At 54.0% G+C, this 15460-nt stretch overlaps 4 protein-coding genes across 4 annotated transcripts; 1 reads left to right on the forward strand and 3 right to left on the reverse strand.

Annotated features, from left to right (window-relative positions):
• Positions 1 to 2166: 2166 nt before the first annotated feature.
• On the reverse strand, positions 2167 to 5390 carry C8A04DRAFT_14763 (Phosphatidylinositolglycan class N-domain-containing protein; the record flags this gene model as incomplete). Its single annotated transcript, XM_062778227.1, has 5 exons — positions 2167 to 2999; positions 3055 to 3299; positions 3353 to 3543; positions 3594 to 5149; positions 5213 to 5390. 5 exons carry the CDS (start codon positions 5388 to 5390, stop codon positions 2167 to 2169), a joined length of 3003 nt encoding a protein of 1000 aa, XP_062634030.1.
• Positions 5391 to 5932: 542 nt separating this feature from the next.
• On the forward strand, positions 5933 to 10130 carry C8A04DRAFT_39746 (uncharacterized protein; the record flags this gene model as incomplete). Its single annotated transcript, XM_062784699.1, has 8 exons — positions 5933 to 5986; positions 6049 to 6104; positions 6176 to 6399; positions 6455 to 7231; positions 8262 to 8346; positions 8415 to 9676; positions 9768 to 9935; positions 10024 to 10130. 8 exons carry the CDS (start codon positions 5933 to 5935, stop codon positions 10128 to 10130), a joined length of 2733 nt encoding a protein of 910 aa, XP_062634031.1.
• Positions 10131 to 10355: 225 nt separating this feature from the next.
• C8A04DRAFT_14754 (serine hydrolase FSH) lies at positions 10356 to 11296 on the reverse strand (the record flags this gene model as incomplete). Its single annotated transcript, XM_062778220.1, has 2 exons — positions 10356 to 11125; positions 11215 to 11296. 2 exons carry the CDS (start codon positions 11294 to 11296, stop codon positions 10356 to 10358), a joined length of 852 nt encoding a protein of 283 aa, XP_062634032.1.
• Positions 11297 to 12176: 880 nt separating this feature from the next.
• C8A04DRAFT_31842 (uncharacterized protein) lies at positions 12177 to 12964 on the reverse strand (the record flags this gene model as incomplete). The annotated part of the gene is made up of 2 exons (XM_062781891.1): positions 12177 to 12507; positions 12906 to 12964. 2 exons carry the CDS (start codon positions 12962 to 12964, stop codon positions 12177 to 12179), a joined length of 390 nt encoding a protein of 129 aa, XP_062634033.1.
• Positions 12965 to 15460: the final 2496 nt, after the last annotated feature.

Below are 15460 nucleotides of genomic sequence, written 5' to 3' on the forward strand. Positions count from 1 at the left end.
TCAAGTGATGGAAGCTTCCACTACGGGCAAGGATGCCAGGGGGGAGGGCATGAGGTGAGGGGTTGCCTTGTCGCCCCCCTGCCTGTTGTCGTGCGCGCAGAAGCGCAATGCAGGTATGGGGCAGAAAACCCCCCCAAATTTTACAACAACCAGGAGGTTCTTGGCTCGTGGCTCGACATGGGAGCACGGTCAAGGGCGCTGTGACGCATGGAGCTCAGTCTCCCCAACCTTCCCCACCATCTCAGGGGTTCCCGATGTCTATTGAGCGAATGATCGGTTGCCTGTTTCGAGTTTGCATTTTCGCGCTTTCGGCCACGCGCGTTTCGCACAGTCCTTTATTTTCCACCTGAGCATCGCAGATGATACGGCTTGGAGGCCCGCCTCGATTTTTCAACAACGCACAAGGGGGGAAGTGTATTATATCTCACGATGCTGTAATTTGCATGACCGCCACATCTAGTCGTCGTCATTGGGCCGGAGGGCAGGAAGGCAGTCAAAAAGCCGAGTCGAGCAACAAGCAACTCTGACATCGACGTCTGTGCCAAGTACCGAGACAGCTGGAGGACTCCCACTTCCCAATGTTTTTTATTCATGTGTACCGCAAAGTCAGCCCGATCGGGAAAGAGCGGCCGATCGACGGGCTGTGAATCTGGGGAACTCTTGGCATACGAGTTCGATCCCGAGTTCACCTCGTCTCACACCCTGTCTGATGCAGTCCCAAATCGATACTACACCAGAAAGAGAATAAATCAGGGCCAAAAAGGCTCGCCCCCGCCTTCTGTCATCCGCACTGTTGGTGAAAATGTGAGAAGACAGAGTGGGCGGCTATGAAATCCCAATACACAGGATTTGCTCGAATACCTCGGGTATCAAACCGTCGGGGCTGGCTTGCTTGCTGCTGTTATGTAGTAGGCGCTCCCAATTGCGCCCTCCACAGGTCGAACATTCTCGGACCGAAGGGTAAGGGAGGAAGCTCCGCGAAGATGGGATTACACAGAGCACCAGGTGTGTTAAGAAAGAAACGGAGCCACCAAGAGTCTAGCAACCTAATTCAACTGCGCCATATGCTGTCCGGCAGGTTTCGGCCGAGACCTCGAACTCCGCCAGCTCTTGAAATTTATCGATACCCCATCTGTGCACGCCCAACCGCTTGAAAAATGCACAAGCTCAGTTCTTGAGAGACTTCCCTTCGCTTCGCTATGGTATAGCGCTGGAGGATGCTTTCTGAATCTGTCACCACGTCATGTTTTCGTTTTTCCGCAGTAAATTTCATGTTCTGTTGCGATGATCGAGAGAGATGGGATATTTCTGTACTATGTAGTGTACTTTGTACATCTTCTAGTTGAGGCTTGCAAGGTTTCGCCCAGTCCAGGCTTTCGTAAGGTGGGCAGATCGTTCGGCGTTCCACGGAACCGTTTGAACCGGGCATCCCAGTCAGACAGCTTCTCCCGGGCCGAGCTTTTGCCCATGGCCCGGATGAAATTCAAAAAGCTCACTGCCCACTTCCTCCGGTGAGGTTGTGAACAGCTACAAAAAACTAGATGGGTTTTGCTGTGATGCCCCCTCCATGAGTCGAACTCACGAAGCGGAGAAGCGGAAACTCGCATCTAGTCCTGTTCACTTCCTCTTAGAGTCTGTCGGCTGCTTTAGGGCTCTTTTGCATGAGGGCGAAGTGCCGCCCGCACGTGCACACCTTGAACTACCCTCGCTATGGCCAAAAAAAGCGGCAGACCAAGTCCCTGGATAACTTACTTTGCTACAAAAGTGAAAAAAGACAAAAAGAAGAAACCAAAAAAAGTGAAAGAAGATAAAAAAGAATAAACTAGAGAGTGACAAAAGACAAAAAAGAGTAAATCAATCAAAATTTACCAAAATTTGATCGAATGTTAATGGATTGGACTTGAGCTTGTCGGTGACATGCTGAACGGCCGACAATTAGTTAATAACCAGGTCCATGGCAATGTGTGGAGGAGAATTCCAGGCCAGTCAACTAGCCCAACTTACCATTAAACGGGTTTATAATGATGCTGAGAATTCACTTTTGCTTGGGAAGGAAGAGCGTCGAGTTTCGTCGTGGAATCTCGGTTCTGAATTTTCATATATATTGGGACCGCGATGACTTGCCGATACATATTACCAATTATACAGCAGGTCACTCGCAAACCCCTATTTCCCCTCGCCCGTTTTCTCCAACAACACGTCTGCCACCTGCCCTTCCCCCACCGCTTTCACCACATCCTCAGTGACTTCTACTCCAGCGATAAACGCCGCGCTCACCCCTTCCAACGCTGCTACGAACCCACATAGAAGGCTCGCAATCACAAAGTGACTAATGGTCGACCCAATCTCTAACCATGACCCTTCATCCTTCACGACCCAGAAAAAGTATAGCGTTAGGATATCGCTAATCGCCATGACCACCATAAACAGCGCCGACGGCGCCACGCCCAACCGCTTGTTTAGAATACCCAGGTTCGCTGACAGCAGCGCAAAGGGGACCAGTAACTTTAGGATCAACATCGCGCCCTGCGAGAAGGGGTCGAACACGGGGATTAAGCGGGATACGCTCTCGAGGCTGAAGGCAGAGACGGAAGCAACGTTGCCGGTGCTGAAAAAGGCGGATTGGAAGAGGACGAAGAAGAAGAGAGCGACGCGAGCATCGCGGAGGGTTAGCGGGCGGAAGGGGGCGGGGAGGCGTGTCTGCTCGTTCACGGTGGTCGTGATAGCATCCGTCGAGGTGGCGGGGGTAGGGGCCGAGCCGTTCTTGTTGTTGGCGGTGGTTGAAGCCGGGCGATGAGGAGGAGAAAAAAGGTAGACGGCGTGCTCAAGCCGGACCCAGCTCACCAGGGTTGTGGAGAAGGCGACGTAAAAGAGACCCTCGTAGGAGATGGTGAGGAGGACAAAGGTAGGGGCGCAGGTAAGGAAGATGACAAGGATCCGGTGTATGTAGTGGTTGTTCGGCTGAGCCCTGTACGCGAGTGGCATCAGGAGGGATGAAACTGGCTCAGGTTAGCAGAGCGATCCTAATAACCTGATGGGCTGCTCTTGACCTACCGAGGATGATCCAGCCCACAATCTGGTTGCCGCGAGGAAGACCTTGGTTCGCTTGTAAAGACAGGGCGCTGGACCGCGTGACTAGAATAGCAAGTAGGGTCATGCCGATCTGGACGCCCACAAGAGTCCTCGAGACATGGTTGGGTGACGAGGGTTTCCCAGAGCGGCCAAAGTCGGAGAGAACAAAGTCCTCCATGATAAGATATAAAACGCCGACGATAACCATTAATGCGCCTCCGATAACGCTGGGACACGAGGGGTTAGTATCTGGCTACAACCTGAATTCGGAAGGACGTACATCATGTTGACGTCCTCACTCGTCATGGCTGGCGGAAGGAGCGTGAAGATGCTCATGGCGATACATGAGAGGAACCACATCAATGACAGGGCGCCGTGCTGGTGTAGGAACGAGAAACCGTAGGCGACCGGCCAGAAGGCGCCAATAACAAACAAGACCGTTAGGACGGTACGGTGGATGTACCCAAGAGCCTAAGCGGTTAGCCATGTTGCAGAAAGCGGGAAAGGACAGCAACACTCACCAGAGACTCGATGATTCCGACATAGACGGCGCCGTTGAAGATGAGAGACACAAGACTACCTCCAGATTTGACGTGGCCGAACAATTCTTTGCGGCCCTCTACCAAACTGCTTCGTCGTGCATACACCTCTTCCCAAAAGAATACTGGGAAGAAGGCGTAGGCGTAGTAGGTGAGCGGCGACTTAGAAACGACGAACGACGCATAGAGCGCAGCCAACGCGGAGGTTGCAGCCACAACCCCACCCAAAGTTCGGGAGGGCTGGAGACGCCCATGCAACACATGGAGATCAATAACTGTGGCAATGGCGTACGCCACCCACCCGAGGTACCCTATCGTGATGAGGGCCCGGAGAAAGAGCCAGTCATACGTCTGCAAATACCTCAGACCGCTAAGACCAACCTTCAGAAGGGCGGCCGATTCCTCAATAGCCTCCTCGTAGCTGCCAGCTCCAATGAGTTGTTGAATATAGGCCACACGGCTTTCAGCGTCTAACCCACCATCACTCAAGGCCTCGTAGGGTTTGTACCGCATTTCAGTGGCCTTCTTCATCTCCTCCTTAACTCGATACTGTTCGAGAATGCCTTGCGCGTTGATCAACGCAGCGTCCGCCTTGTCTTTTAGGCTGGCTGTCAGAAACGAAAGAGGTAGCTCGCCGACGGAGTTGGCGGGGAACTCGACTCCGACAAGGTACGCCATGAGAGCGGCCACATCAGCCTGCTCAACATCATGCCTCCTTACATGGTCTAAATTCCAATCCGAGGAGTACTCATCGTGACCAGGCGCGACCTCTCCGGGGTACAGCTGGGGCTTGGCTACCCCTGAGCCCCAGGCAATCAAGGGAGTACGGGTATTATCGGGGTGACCGTCGCCGTGGCTTCCCCAGTCACTCATACCGTGGTCGGCGGTAAAAACGAAAGCTGTCCGGTCGTCTTTGTAGAAGTCATTCATGAGCTCGGCGATTTGCTGAACCCCTTCGTCCACCACTTTGATGTTGTGAAGATACTCCTTGGAATACGGCCGGTTCGAGTGTCCTGTCGTGTCTAGCCCTAGTAGGTGCAAGAAGAAGACAATCTTGTCCTGTCGCAGCGCCTCGTTGAGAGTCTGATTGGTGCGCGCCTCAGCGAACAGGTCCTTGACGTGGTCAAACACCCAGAGGTCCAGCACAAGGGCGTCCGAGGAGAAATCCTCCAGCTCAGCACCGTACATAAAAGCGTCCACCCGTCCTGGAACCGCGCCCTGCTCAAACATGGGCAGAATATCCGGGCTTCCCCAGCTCCATGTGTGCCGGCTGCGGTTGAACACGCTGTCGAAATCGACGGGGTTCAACTTCCACCCCGTGGTCACTGCCGACACATCTTCGTAGAGACCGGCGATTAGGGCTACATGCCCGGGACGAGATTCGGTCGGGACACGCGTGTGTGAGACACCAAAGGTACCTTCTCCGAGGACCTTTGATCGTAGGAACGGGGCCAAAGGCCGGGGAACGAGGTCGTCGTCGGTTTTGGGGTAGGGCTCCGGATGCGATTGGAAGGCTTTGTCGGCTCGGAGGCCATCGCCTGTAACGGGGGACTTTCCGTCAGCAAGAAACTAACGAATTGGGCAGTGGATGCTTCACGAACCGACGAAAAGCACTAGACGATCTGCGGGTGGTGGAGTGGATTCGGGTCTCTCTATTTGGAACAAGCGCATGCCCGAGACAATTGGGCTAACAAAGTATATGTCGAAGATAGAGAATATGTACACAAGGTGGAATATGACAGCGATTGCCAGAAATCGGAACCGAGGGAGCGACGCCATGTTGTCGGTCCGCGCAACGCGCTAAGTCCCGGCCACGACCGCTTAGGCTTGTTGGGGCAACCGTGGAGTAGCGCGATGTCCGACCGGAGACACAACTTGGAAGAAGCAAAATTAAAGAAGTTAAATGATAGATTTGAAGCAATTCATGGAGATTTGTAGAAAGGCGCGGCGCCGCGAGGACAACTCTCCCACACAATTCAAAGAACGTGGATGGAAAGGGGAACTCAATAGAGAAGCACCTTGAAGGTCCGGCCTGCGGAAGGTTTTCATCGCATTGCGGTTGGACCCGTATTTTAGGCTAGCGAATCACCGAAATGGCATTCAACACAGGGGTTACAAGGGCCCAGGGGTTGGGTAAGCCACATCGATCAGGCGATGCAGGGGTTCACACCTGGCGCAATTGAGAGAACGTGACCTCGCGCGTTGTTTTACGCGTCGCGACTTTCCCATTATCACCATTTCCACCTCATAACGTCTTGAGCAGAGCGTCAATCCCGGTCTCAAGCACTTTGCATCTAGGCAAAAGTGCGTCACCATTGACCATGGATCAATACACTAAATTTCTAGCTGAGAATGTCCTTTCTGAGGACAAAGTGGTAAGTAGCCTTGTATTTTGGCACTTGTCAGTTTGCTGGTTAACTCAATACCCGCCTTGCAGATCACATATCGGATTTTGAGCCGAACACTAAAAGTTCATGTCAACACCGCGAAACAGTATGCAGGCCTTTCTTCTTCTTGCTTCTGATACTTTCACTGGTAACTGGAGATGGAATTAATGATCTTAGAATGCTTTACGAGTTCCACCGAAGCCAGAATGCAAAGCGTCCGGGGACTGTTCATGCCACATACTTGGTATATGGGACCAAGAAAGTCCTCGGTGTGCCGTCGACTCATCAAAATGGTTCGGATGGAGATATTGAGATGTCCAGCTCCGCCCCTGAGGTTGAGTCACTTGCCGAAGTGGTGCCTACCTCCACACTCTCACTTGTCCCTGAAGAGCAATTGAAGCGTGCGTATCCGACCCCGACTGCTTGGCAAAGACTGAGTTAACAACTTGGTCGCAGAAATTCTCGAAGAGTATGAAGAGGTCACCTCGATTCACCTATACAGCCTGGGACCGCACCCCACCAAGGACTTTGCTCTACTTGTGGATGCAACCAACCAAATCCCCACTGTCAATGCCAACCATGATGAGAATGTCGCTCCCATCATCAACGCTAAAGTACGCCGGAGGGACCGGAAAGGGGCAGGCCTGAAAGCTGCCTCTGCGGCCATAGTGGCAGCTACATCGGCCAAACCTTCTGCAGTTCACTCTGCTTTCGGGAAAACAGCGCATGGCTCGGTTACCGCTAAAGTCAAAGAGGAAGAGCCGACGCCCACTTCGTCTGCTTCTGATCCGGTCAAGAAGCCAGCGCCGACCCTGAAGCGCGGCGCCAGCTCTGGTATCATGCAGGCTTTCTCTAAAGCGGCCGCGAAACCCACCAAGGTTAAAAAAGAGGAGGAGCCAAAGCCAACCGCACAGCCCATGTCAGACGATGGGGAAGATGACGATGAAATGCCGCAGCCGAAACCGCGTGCCGGTTCAGGTTTCAGGACGAAAAAGCAGAGAGAAGAAGATCTCCGGCGGATGATGGAAGAAGATGACGAGCCAGACGAGGAACCATCCGAGAAGGCTGAGTCGCCCGAGCCCGAAGACGAGCCGATGGAAGAGGAACCCCCCGCTCCGCCACCTACGGAGAAGGAAGAGCCAGAGGTGGTGACTGCCTCTGTTGATGGCCGGCGACGGGGCAAGCGGCGGGTCATGCGCAAGAAGCAGATCATGGATGACCAGGGCTATCTTGGTACGTCGCCAATGCTTACCGGAATTTCTCATCTTGATAACTGACCTTTGTAGTGACCATCCAAGAGCCCGGCTGGGAATCGTTCTCGGAAGATGAAGCTCCTCCCGCCAAGCCGACGGTTGCTTCAGCGACCTCGACTCCGCCGGTGGCAGCCAAACCGAAGAAGGCGGGACCAAAGGGGCAGGGCAACATTATGTCTTTCTTCTCCAAGAAATGATAGTTTTGTGTTAGAAATATTCCACGTGAAGACGTTCCATCAATCTTCTAACATGATAACTATCGGCATCGATCTAACAAGCCAACAAGCAACAAAATAAGCAACTGCATGTGTTCTTTTATGAAGGACCGAACCCATCTGAACTAGTGTACTTGCCCGAGATGTCCTTGTGGTGTATCTGCTTCCCACAATGCCCCTGGTAGCCCCCACAAATTCCGGGGTTTTGTTCAGGGTCTTTCCCCAGATCCACAGGCTTGGGAAGGCACCCTCATCTTTACCCCTGCTGCCCCTGGGGAATGCCACCGGGTAACCCCGCCAAGCCGGCCCGGATTGGAGGCCAAGACAACCCCCAATCTTTTGCGCCGCAGTCCCAATCGTACCAATGTCCATCGAAGTTCCATGTTTCACTGAAACCAACCAGTTGCCTGTCTGTCCCACTAGACCGGGCTGATAAGTAGTTACATGCACAGCGCATCTTCATCCCGCCTAGCTTTTTGCCTCCCTCAAAGAATTGAGCAAGTTATTGTGCTCAGCCTCCACACACCCGCTACTGAGCCACCGGCAGAAACGAGAATACCTCCCGTGTTGAGACGACGCGTGCTGTGACGAGCTTGGTGCCTCGACCATAACCCAGCCACTGAGGGGCCTCTGTTTTCGGGTTACCAACCTTGCTCACGCGACTGCCCGTTAAGCGCCCGTCATACACCAGCAACATAACTGCTACCAGACGCAAACATATTCACCTCCTTATGCTGTGGCTATCCTCTTGGTGCGCACTCGTCGCGCCGTTGCTCCTACCTATAGTGGTCCAAGCCAAGGAGAGCGATCAGCAGCCATTGAAAGGTAAACCCGACAATGCAGCATGTCCAGAGTATGGCAGCTACGCAACCTTCCCTCAGTGAGTGTCCCCATCTAGAAACTTCAGACGATTGCCATATTTGTCACGCGAATCTAACAATATCACAGCCCGCCACTCACCGACGGGCCTTTAAAGCTCCCGTTTCAGCGGCCAAACCCTCGCTGCCGGACCTTTCAGTCCGATGCCATTGAGAAGGTCATCAAAGACGTGACCTCGCGTATGAAGGACCCAGCCCTTGCCCGGCTCTTTGAGAACACATTTCCGTCCACCACCGACACGACGGTGCGATTCCACACAAACGGCAAGAACGAAAAGATCAAGCAGAAACTCCGCAGCCGCAAGGAGAAGCAGCCGTGGCTTGACGATGGCGAGTGGGCCGGTCCCCAGTCCTTCGTCATCACGGGTGATATCTTGGCCGAGTGGCTACGCGACAGCACAAACCAATTGAAGCCATACCAAGCTCTAGCCACCAAGGACCCCGCCATCTTCAACCTGATCCTAGGGGCCATCAACACCCAGAGCGAGTACGTGATCCAATCACCTTACTGTAACGCCTTCCAACCGCCGCCTATCTCCGGGCTACCAATCAGCTACAACGGACAGGATGACGCGGTACACCCAGCCTACGAGCCCAGCACCGTGTTTGAGTGCAAGTACGAACTGGATTCTCTAGCCCACTTCCTAGCATTGGCCAATGATTTCCACCAACACACGGGCGGCAGTCGCGCGTTCCTCAACGGCCGCTGGTATAAAGCGGTCAAGACGCTCATATCGGTCCTTGAGACGCAGAGTCGGAGCACATTCGACTCAGAGCATGGCGGGTACCAGCAGAACGCCTATACCTTCCAGCGCCGTACCAACACGGGCACCGAAACACTCAATTTGAACGGAGTCGGCAACCCGCTCAACAACGGCACAGGCCTTGTACGGTCTGCGTTCCGCCCCAGCGATGATGCGACCATATTTGGGTTCTTCATTCCCGCCAACGCCCAGATGGCCGTCGAGCTGCGACGAACGGTAGCCATGCTCCGCTCTGACTCCAAAGATACCGCTACCAGCCCAGAGCAAAAGAAACTTAACAAGGAACTAGCACAAACCCTCGAAGACTACGCCACTCGCATCACCCGGGGCATCCGTGAGCACGGTATTGTGCCGCACCGGCAGTACGGCGAGGTGTACGCATACGAAGTCGATGGTTACGGCAGCGCGCTACTAATGGATGACGCCAATTACCCAAGCCTACTAGCATTGCCTCGAATGGGCTTTGTGGGCGCAGACGACCCGGTATACCGCAACACGCGGCGGATGTTGCTGGAGAAAACGGGGAATCCGTATTTTTTGACGGGGAAGGAGTTCCGGGGGATCGGAGGTAGGCTGACTCTTGGTGCTTTTTTGTTTTCGGGTCCGCCAAATTACCGATGCCAAAGAAGGCCAGCTAACATTGGAATGCCGCGTCATAGGTCCGCACATCGGCCTGCAGAACGCCTGGCCCATGAGCCTGCTTATCCAAGCCCAAACGTCGGACAATGATGAGGAGATCATGGGCTGCTTGCAGCTGGTGCTCAGCTCAAGTAAGCTGGGGCTGATCCACGAGAGCGTCAACGTCAACCATGCAGGGTCTTATACACGTACGTTTCGATCTTTGCTCCCACCCTTTTTTACCATCCCGTTTGACCCTACGGCTTTTGTAGCCCAAGATTATAACACACACAATAGGAAGCTGGTTTGCCTGGGCAAATGGGGTGTTTGCCGAGACCATTTTGGATCTGGCAAAACGGAAGCCGCATCTTATTTTCAAGGAAGCGAAGCCTTACATTTTGTAGCGGTAGCGTACGTTTGTATATAATCAGCAATGTTAAGAGCCACGATACACTACACACAACACAAGCTCATTGTTGTTTGACGTTATGTTTGTTTCGTGTATTTTCTCCTTGCAGGCGACACGTCTATAGGCCTCATAACCTTCTTATAACTTTACCCCCATTAATAAAATCTCGCCAACCCTGCTAATCTTGTTTCGACCCATCCTCCCCCTACGTGAGCCTTTCTCACCCGCTCTTGATTTCGTTGGCTAACCAAACTACCATCTCGGCGATCTTATCCGATACTGCCGTAAACCTTGGAATTTCATGTCCACCGCCATGATCGAACACCTTCTTCTTCATGCAGAAATACTCCAGGTGTCGATTGCACGGCCAGCGCGGGTCCTTGGCGCCGTAAATATGCACCGTCGGGATCTGAACTAACAAGTCCTCCGCCATCTTCGTGAAATCCAGCCCATACACATCGCTCGTCCTGAGCTTCTCCTCCGGGTCATGCACCAGACCCGTCTTATCATCCCACACCTTTGTTCCCGCGCCGGGCCCCACATTCTTAAGGTTCTGGGCTAACTTCAGCAATTCCGTTGTCCGCTTACCCAGCTGCTCTATGGATGTCTGATGCACCTCCTCAGTCCGCTTCGTCACATTCACGCCTAGGTCGCGTAGTGCCGGCAGCGGCACGCTGCCACAGATAAAAACGGCACCCTTGAAGGGGAGCTCAACGCCGGGTTTCTCGCGCTGGTGGTAAAGGATGTAGCTGCTGATGACGGCGCAGCCCTGTGAGAAGCCCATGACGATGTCGAAGGGCCCGTGCTCGGCGAGGTAGGCATCGAGGATGGCGTGGGCAGATCGCAGGACCTCGGGGGTGGCCGGCATGTGGTACCAACCATAGTGATTGGAAGTGAAGAGGATGTCGGTCGCCGGGGCTGGGTCACAGATATGTGGTGCGTCGATGAAAGTGAAGTTGAATTGCTCAGGGAGCCTGTGGCGGAATGCGGCTAGGGAAAGGGGAAGCGACTGTCAGCTAGGCCGATCTCAAGTGGACATGGGGTTGTAAAGTAAGAGCATCTGGGGATAATTATTGTACCTGTCTGGGATTTGAAGATTTGGGCGCTGGTGCCTTTGCCGTGAAGGCCGAGGACCTTGATTTCGTTCGGTGCTCCGCTCATGCTGGTGGTAGATTGCCTTGCAAGATTTCAGTGCGATGTTGGGAATTGGAGCCCAATTCTGTATCCAAGGATTTGTTGTGATTTCAAGGTGGTTTGCAGAGGTCAACGAAGTATTGTTCCGAACTACAATTCGGTGACTCGCAAGATACGGATCGGGGGGCGTTAAAGGGCAACTTGCGCGAGTAGGACATCGGTGGAAAGAGAGACCAAAATCTAAGTCTTCGGATACCCATGTGAGTAGAAGGGGCTTTCTAGTATTGGTTCTGCAAACCTATGGTTTCCAAGAATTTCAAAAGGCAAGCACGGGGTCCATTTGGAGATATCCGGGATGGGAAGGACCGGACCTGCTTTCTCGGCGTCGGACTCCGGAGGCCGGCTTCGGGTTCCGAGGAAATAGTTCAGGTCCACGCACTGTCAGCAATTCTCATAGCAGCCTTGGCTACGGAACTACTAGACTCTTGACATTGACTCGTAAGGTGTTTTCAATACAGAACTTAGTATATTCAGTACGCCGAATGCCTTCTCGTCCCCATGATCATCATTGTAATTGAAGAATTATGTTTGAGAGTTTGAGTTTGGACAGCTCCGTTTGTAATTTGTATGGTCTTTTGTGACATAATATCATGATCTGAAAAATTCGACCTCAACCCGTGGCCCTCTCCCTCAACCTAAGCTGGTAATTACTGTCAAATCTGAATCAAAAATAATTAGAGACAGTGTGTGGCACTCTGTCCACATATGGTCAATCAGCCTAGACGTCGTTAAATAGCCTTCGTTGTAAGAAATCAAACTCTGACTAGATTCAACAATCGCAGTTTCCAGGTTTCCCCCTTTCTTACATTGATTACCTTGTGGGCGACTTTCCAGCTCCAAACCTCTCTCACCTCTTTCTTCTCCTCCCAGCAGGGCCAGTCCCCCTTCCACCACCACCCGACCCCCCAACATTCGCCACCAACCCCTTAATCACCACCTGCGCCGCCTGTTTCGCCACCGAGTGCCGAAATCCGCCTTTACGCATGGGAACCCGCTTCGCCAAAAAGGTATCAACAACGACTGCGCTAATGGCAGCGGCAGCGATATGCCCGCCCTCAGTCCCCCTTTGACCTTCCCAGGCGGACGGGTCGTTGCGTAAGCGGAGGGCCGCGGTGGCGCCGGCGTCGAGGGCGTGTCGGGCGGCTTCTTGGGCGAGGGAGAGGGCTGTGTGTTTGCGTCTGGGCGGGAGGGGTCGGTGGGTGGTGGATTGGGATTTTGGTTGGGGTTTATGGTTAGGTGGGTTGGGTTTAGGGTTGGGGTTGGTTCTTCTTCTAGATTGGTATTGAGGCGGGGAAGGAGAACGAGAGGTGCGTTTTGATTGAGGAGGATAGAGGGGGTCTCGCGTGTGGTCTTGACCACCCCTTAGCCGTTCAGAGTGGGTCCTGTGGTCACGACGGTGCCGATTTTGGTCATCTGCTATTCGGTCGTATATCCAAGGATCGTCACCGGCTGGGGGCCTTCGGGGTGACCGTGGAGGTGAGAGGTTACGGGTAGCCTCTGATGGGGAGTGTCGCCAGCTGCGTGCGGGCTGTGAAAAGCTTGAAGTGGCCCGTCCCCCCCTAGCTGCGTAGCTTACGCCGTCGTCGTCATCCCGATACAAGTAAAGTCGATCTCGCGGGTCGTAATTTGTACCATGAGATGTGTCACTTGGGGTTCGGGAATTCGCCGGCCTTGCCGGACGCTCTGGGGGCTGATTGTTTCGTGAGCTCGGGGATCGACCGTTACTGGGGTGGCTGCTTCCTGTATTGCGAGATGACACAGAGCTCGAGGGAGCCTGGCTTGGCCGATGGCATGGATTTGGCATTTTGTGGTGATCTGATCGTGTAAGAGGACGGATACCAAAAGTTAGAGGGCGATAGATATTTACTCAATAACAAGGAGTAAGAAGAAGTCATGGCAGCGGCTTTAGTAGCCGGGCCATCAGAACTTGAAAATTGCTGGGGTTAATGTTTATTAATAGGGTGATAGGTATTTGGGTTAACGTCGTAAAAGTGTTCCTGAGCTTCATCCCGGAAGTCTAAATCCAGAATGAGACCACTAAACACACTTACAAGTTGCATAAGGCTCAGTAGGACCTGTTGCGTCACACTCGTTGATTTTCAGACTTCATTGGCGCGGCCATCTTCTGAAAGGAAGCCAGCACGAGTAGCGGTCTGGGATCTGATATCATCGTGCAGCACACGTGCCGGCTTTTCTGTTAAATCCCAGTGCCAATCCCGCCCCGGCCAATCCCCCGCTGTCAAACATGAACACAGCTCTGAGCTGACATCACGGACACGGGACAGCAACGTGGTCGACCAGACGGCCTCCTTGGACTTTGACACGGCATGAAGCTCACGATGCGAAACGAATGACGATGAATTGGTGCCAGTCAATCCCTCTTCATATTATTCCTTAGGGCAGGTTATTTTAGACACAAACTTCGTGACTTCAAAGAAGACCCTGTACACCAAGCGTATGAGATGTTAAGCGATGTGAATTGGTAGGCTTCATGTTGCTAGAAAAGACTCCGCTAAGCTAAGGAATTGATAATTAATTAGACGCCCAAGGAAACTCAACAACCGCTGCTACCTCTTTGTTCCCTCTCCCCTTTCCTCAGGCACTCCCACGCCCTTTATCTCGACCCCGGGATTCCCGTGTCCCTGTTCTAATCACCCGTCCCATCTTCCTACTCCGCTGTTCACTATTCCCTTTTCTCACTCTCCCAGTTTGCGTTGAAGGCTTCGCCACGGCCACGCTTCCTCTACTCCCGCCCGCATCCCCGATCCGTGAGATCCGACCCATACCACCGTATTCCCAACCCTTTACTCTCTCTTCGTTTCTCCTTCCTCAGCCGTTGTTGCTGCCGTCCTCTTCCCCATCGTCGAGGGTGATGACAAGGCCCTGTAGGCGGTGTTGCGGCGCAGCATGGCGGGGAGATGGGGGCGGAGAGGAGGCTGCGAGAGAGGGTGTCAATCCTGGCGTTGTTGTGGATTGCCGAAGTGGAGGTGGTCGACGTGAGGATGGTCGAAATGCAGGTGGTGGAAGTGTGGGTTGGGGGGATACAGATGATGAGGGCCCGGATGGCGAAAGGTTGCGCCGCGATACACGGGGCTGTGAAGGTTGTGAGGAGTGCTGTGGCTGCGATGCTGGCGGTGAGGCTGCTGAGGGAGTGGCCCGTTCTGGAGGGATGGGCCCGGCTAGAGGCTGATGCCCGGAATCGACCCTGCGTGTGAGAGGCGACACCTGTGAGCGAATAGACGTAGAAGATGGAACCCTAGGCCCCGTAGACGTTGAGGGGTGTTGGGTTGCTGGAGTTGGTGGTGATATTGGCGACTGTGGAGGAGGAAAAAGGGGCAGTGAGGATGCATCGGGTGAGGTTAACGGAGATGACGAATAGATCACGCCGTGCCTCCGTCTTCGCCTTCTGAACTTTTCCTCGTCTTGGTCTTCATGTTCCTCGTCGGTCTTGACGCTTTCCCGCTGTTCCTTTTTGTCCTCAGTTACGCCTCCCTCTTCGTGTCCCGCCAATACCCCCATTGTCACAGTAGAAGGCCGGCCGGGAGGAGGATGTCCTCGAGAGTCACCACGGGTGGATGGTCGCCGGGCCCTGTCATTGAACAACGGCGCAGGAACAGCGCTTGGAGAGATCGGGGATTGACCGGAGGCCCGGGTGGACGATCCCGACAGGTTTGTCTGTGACTCCATCACACCCAACCTCGAGCCTTGCCTGAGTAGGTCTGGGCCGTGGGACCCCGGCCCCGGGCTAGGTTCGATTCGACGGTTGTTCCGCGCTCCTGTCCTGAGGGTCTCGATGCCTTCAGTCACAGGGGATAGCGATCTGGACACAGGTGCTGTAGGGAGGACAGGATACGTCTCGATCTGACCAGAAGCGTTTTGGATAACGGGCAGGGGCCTTGGGCGCCGTTGCCGAGAGGGCGGGCTGCTTGTGTTACTTGCCGCCGTGCTGCCTGGGCTCATGGGGACGGCGGTGATGGCCGGATATGGGAGGCTGCTCCTCCGGCGTGGGATGGGGGGCGATGGAACCGCCCGAGCGGGGGAGATTGGGGGAGGGACGGGTGGTCGAGGGCCGGGGGGAGGAGATGGAGGGGGTCGAGGGAGGGGGCGTCGAGGGAGGGGGCGTCGAGGGAT

This window comes from Dichotomopilus funicola (assembly GCF_033296635.1).
Source record: "Dichotomopilus funicola strain CBS 141.50 unplaced genomic scaffold C8A04scaffold_73, whole genome shotgun sequence".
NCBI lineage: Eukaryota > Fungi > Ascomycota > Sordariomycetes > Sordariales > Chaetomiaceae > Dichotomopilus > Dichotomopilus funicola.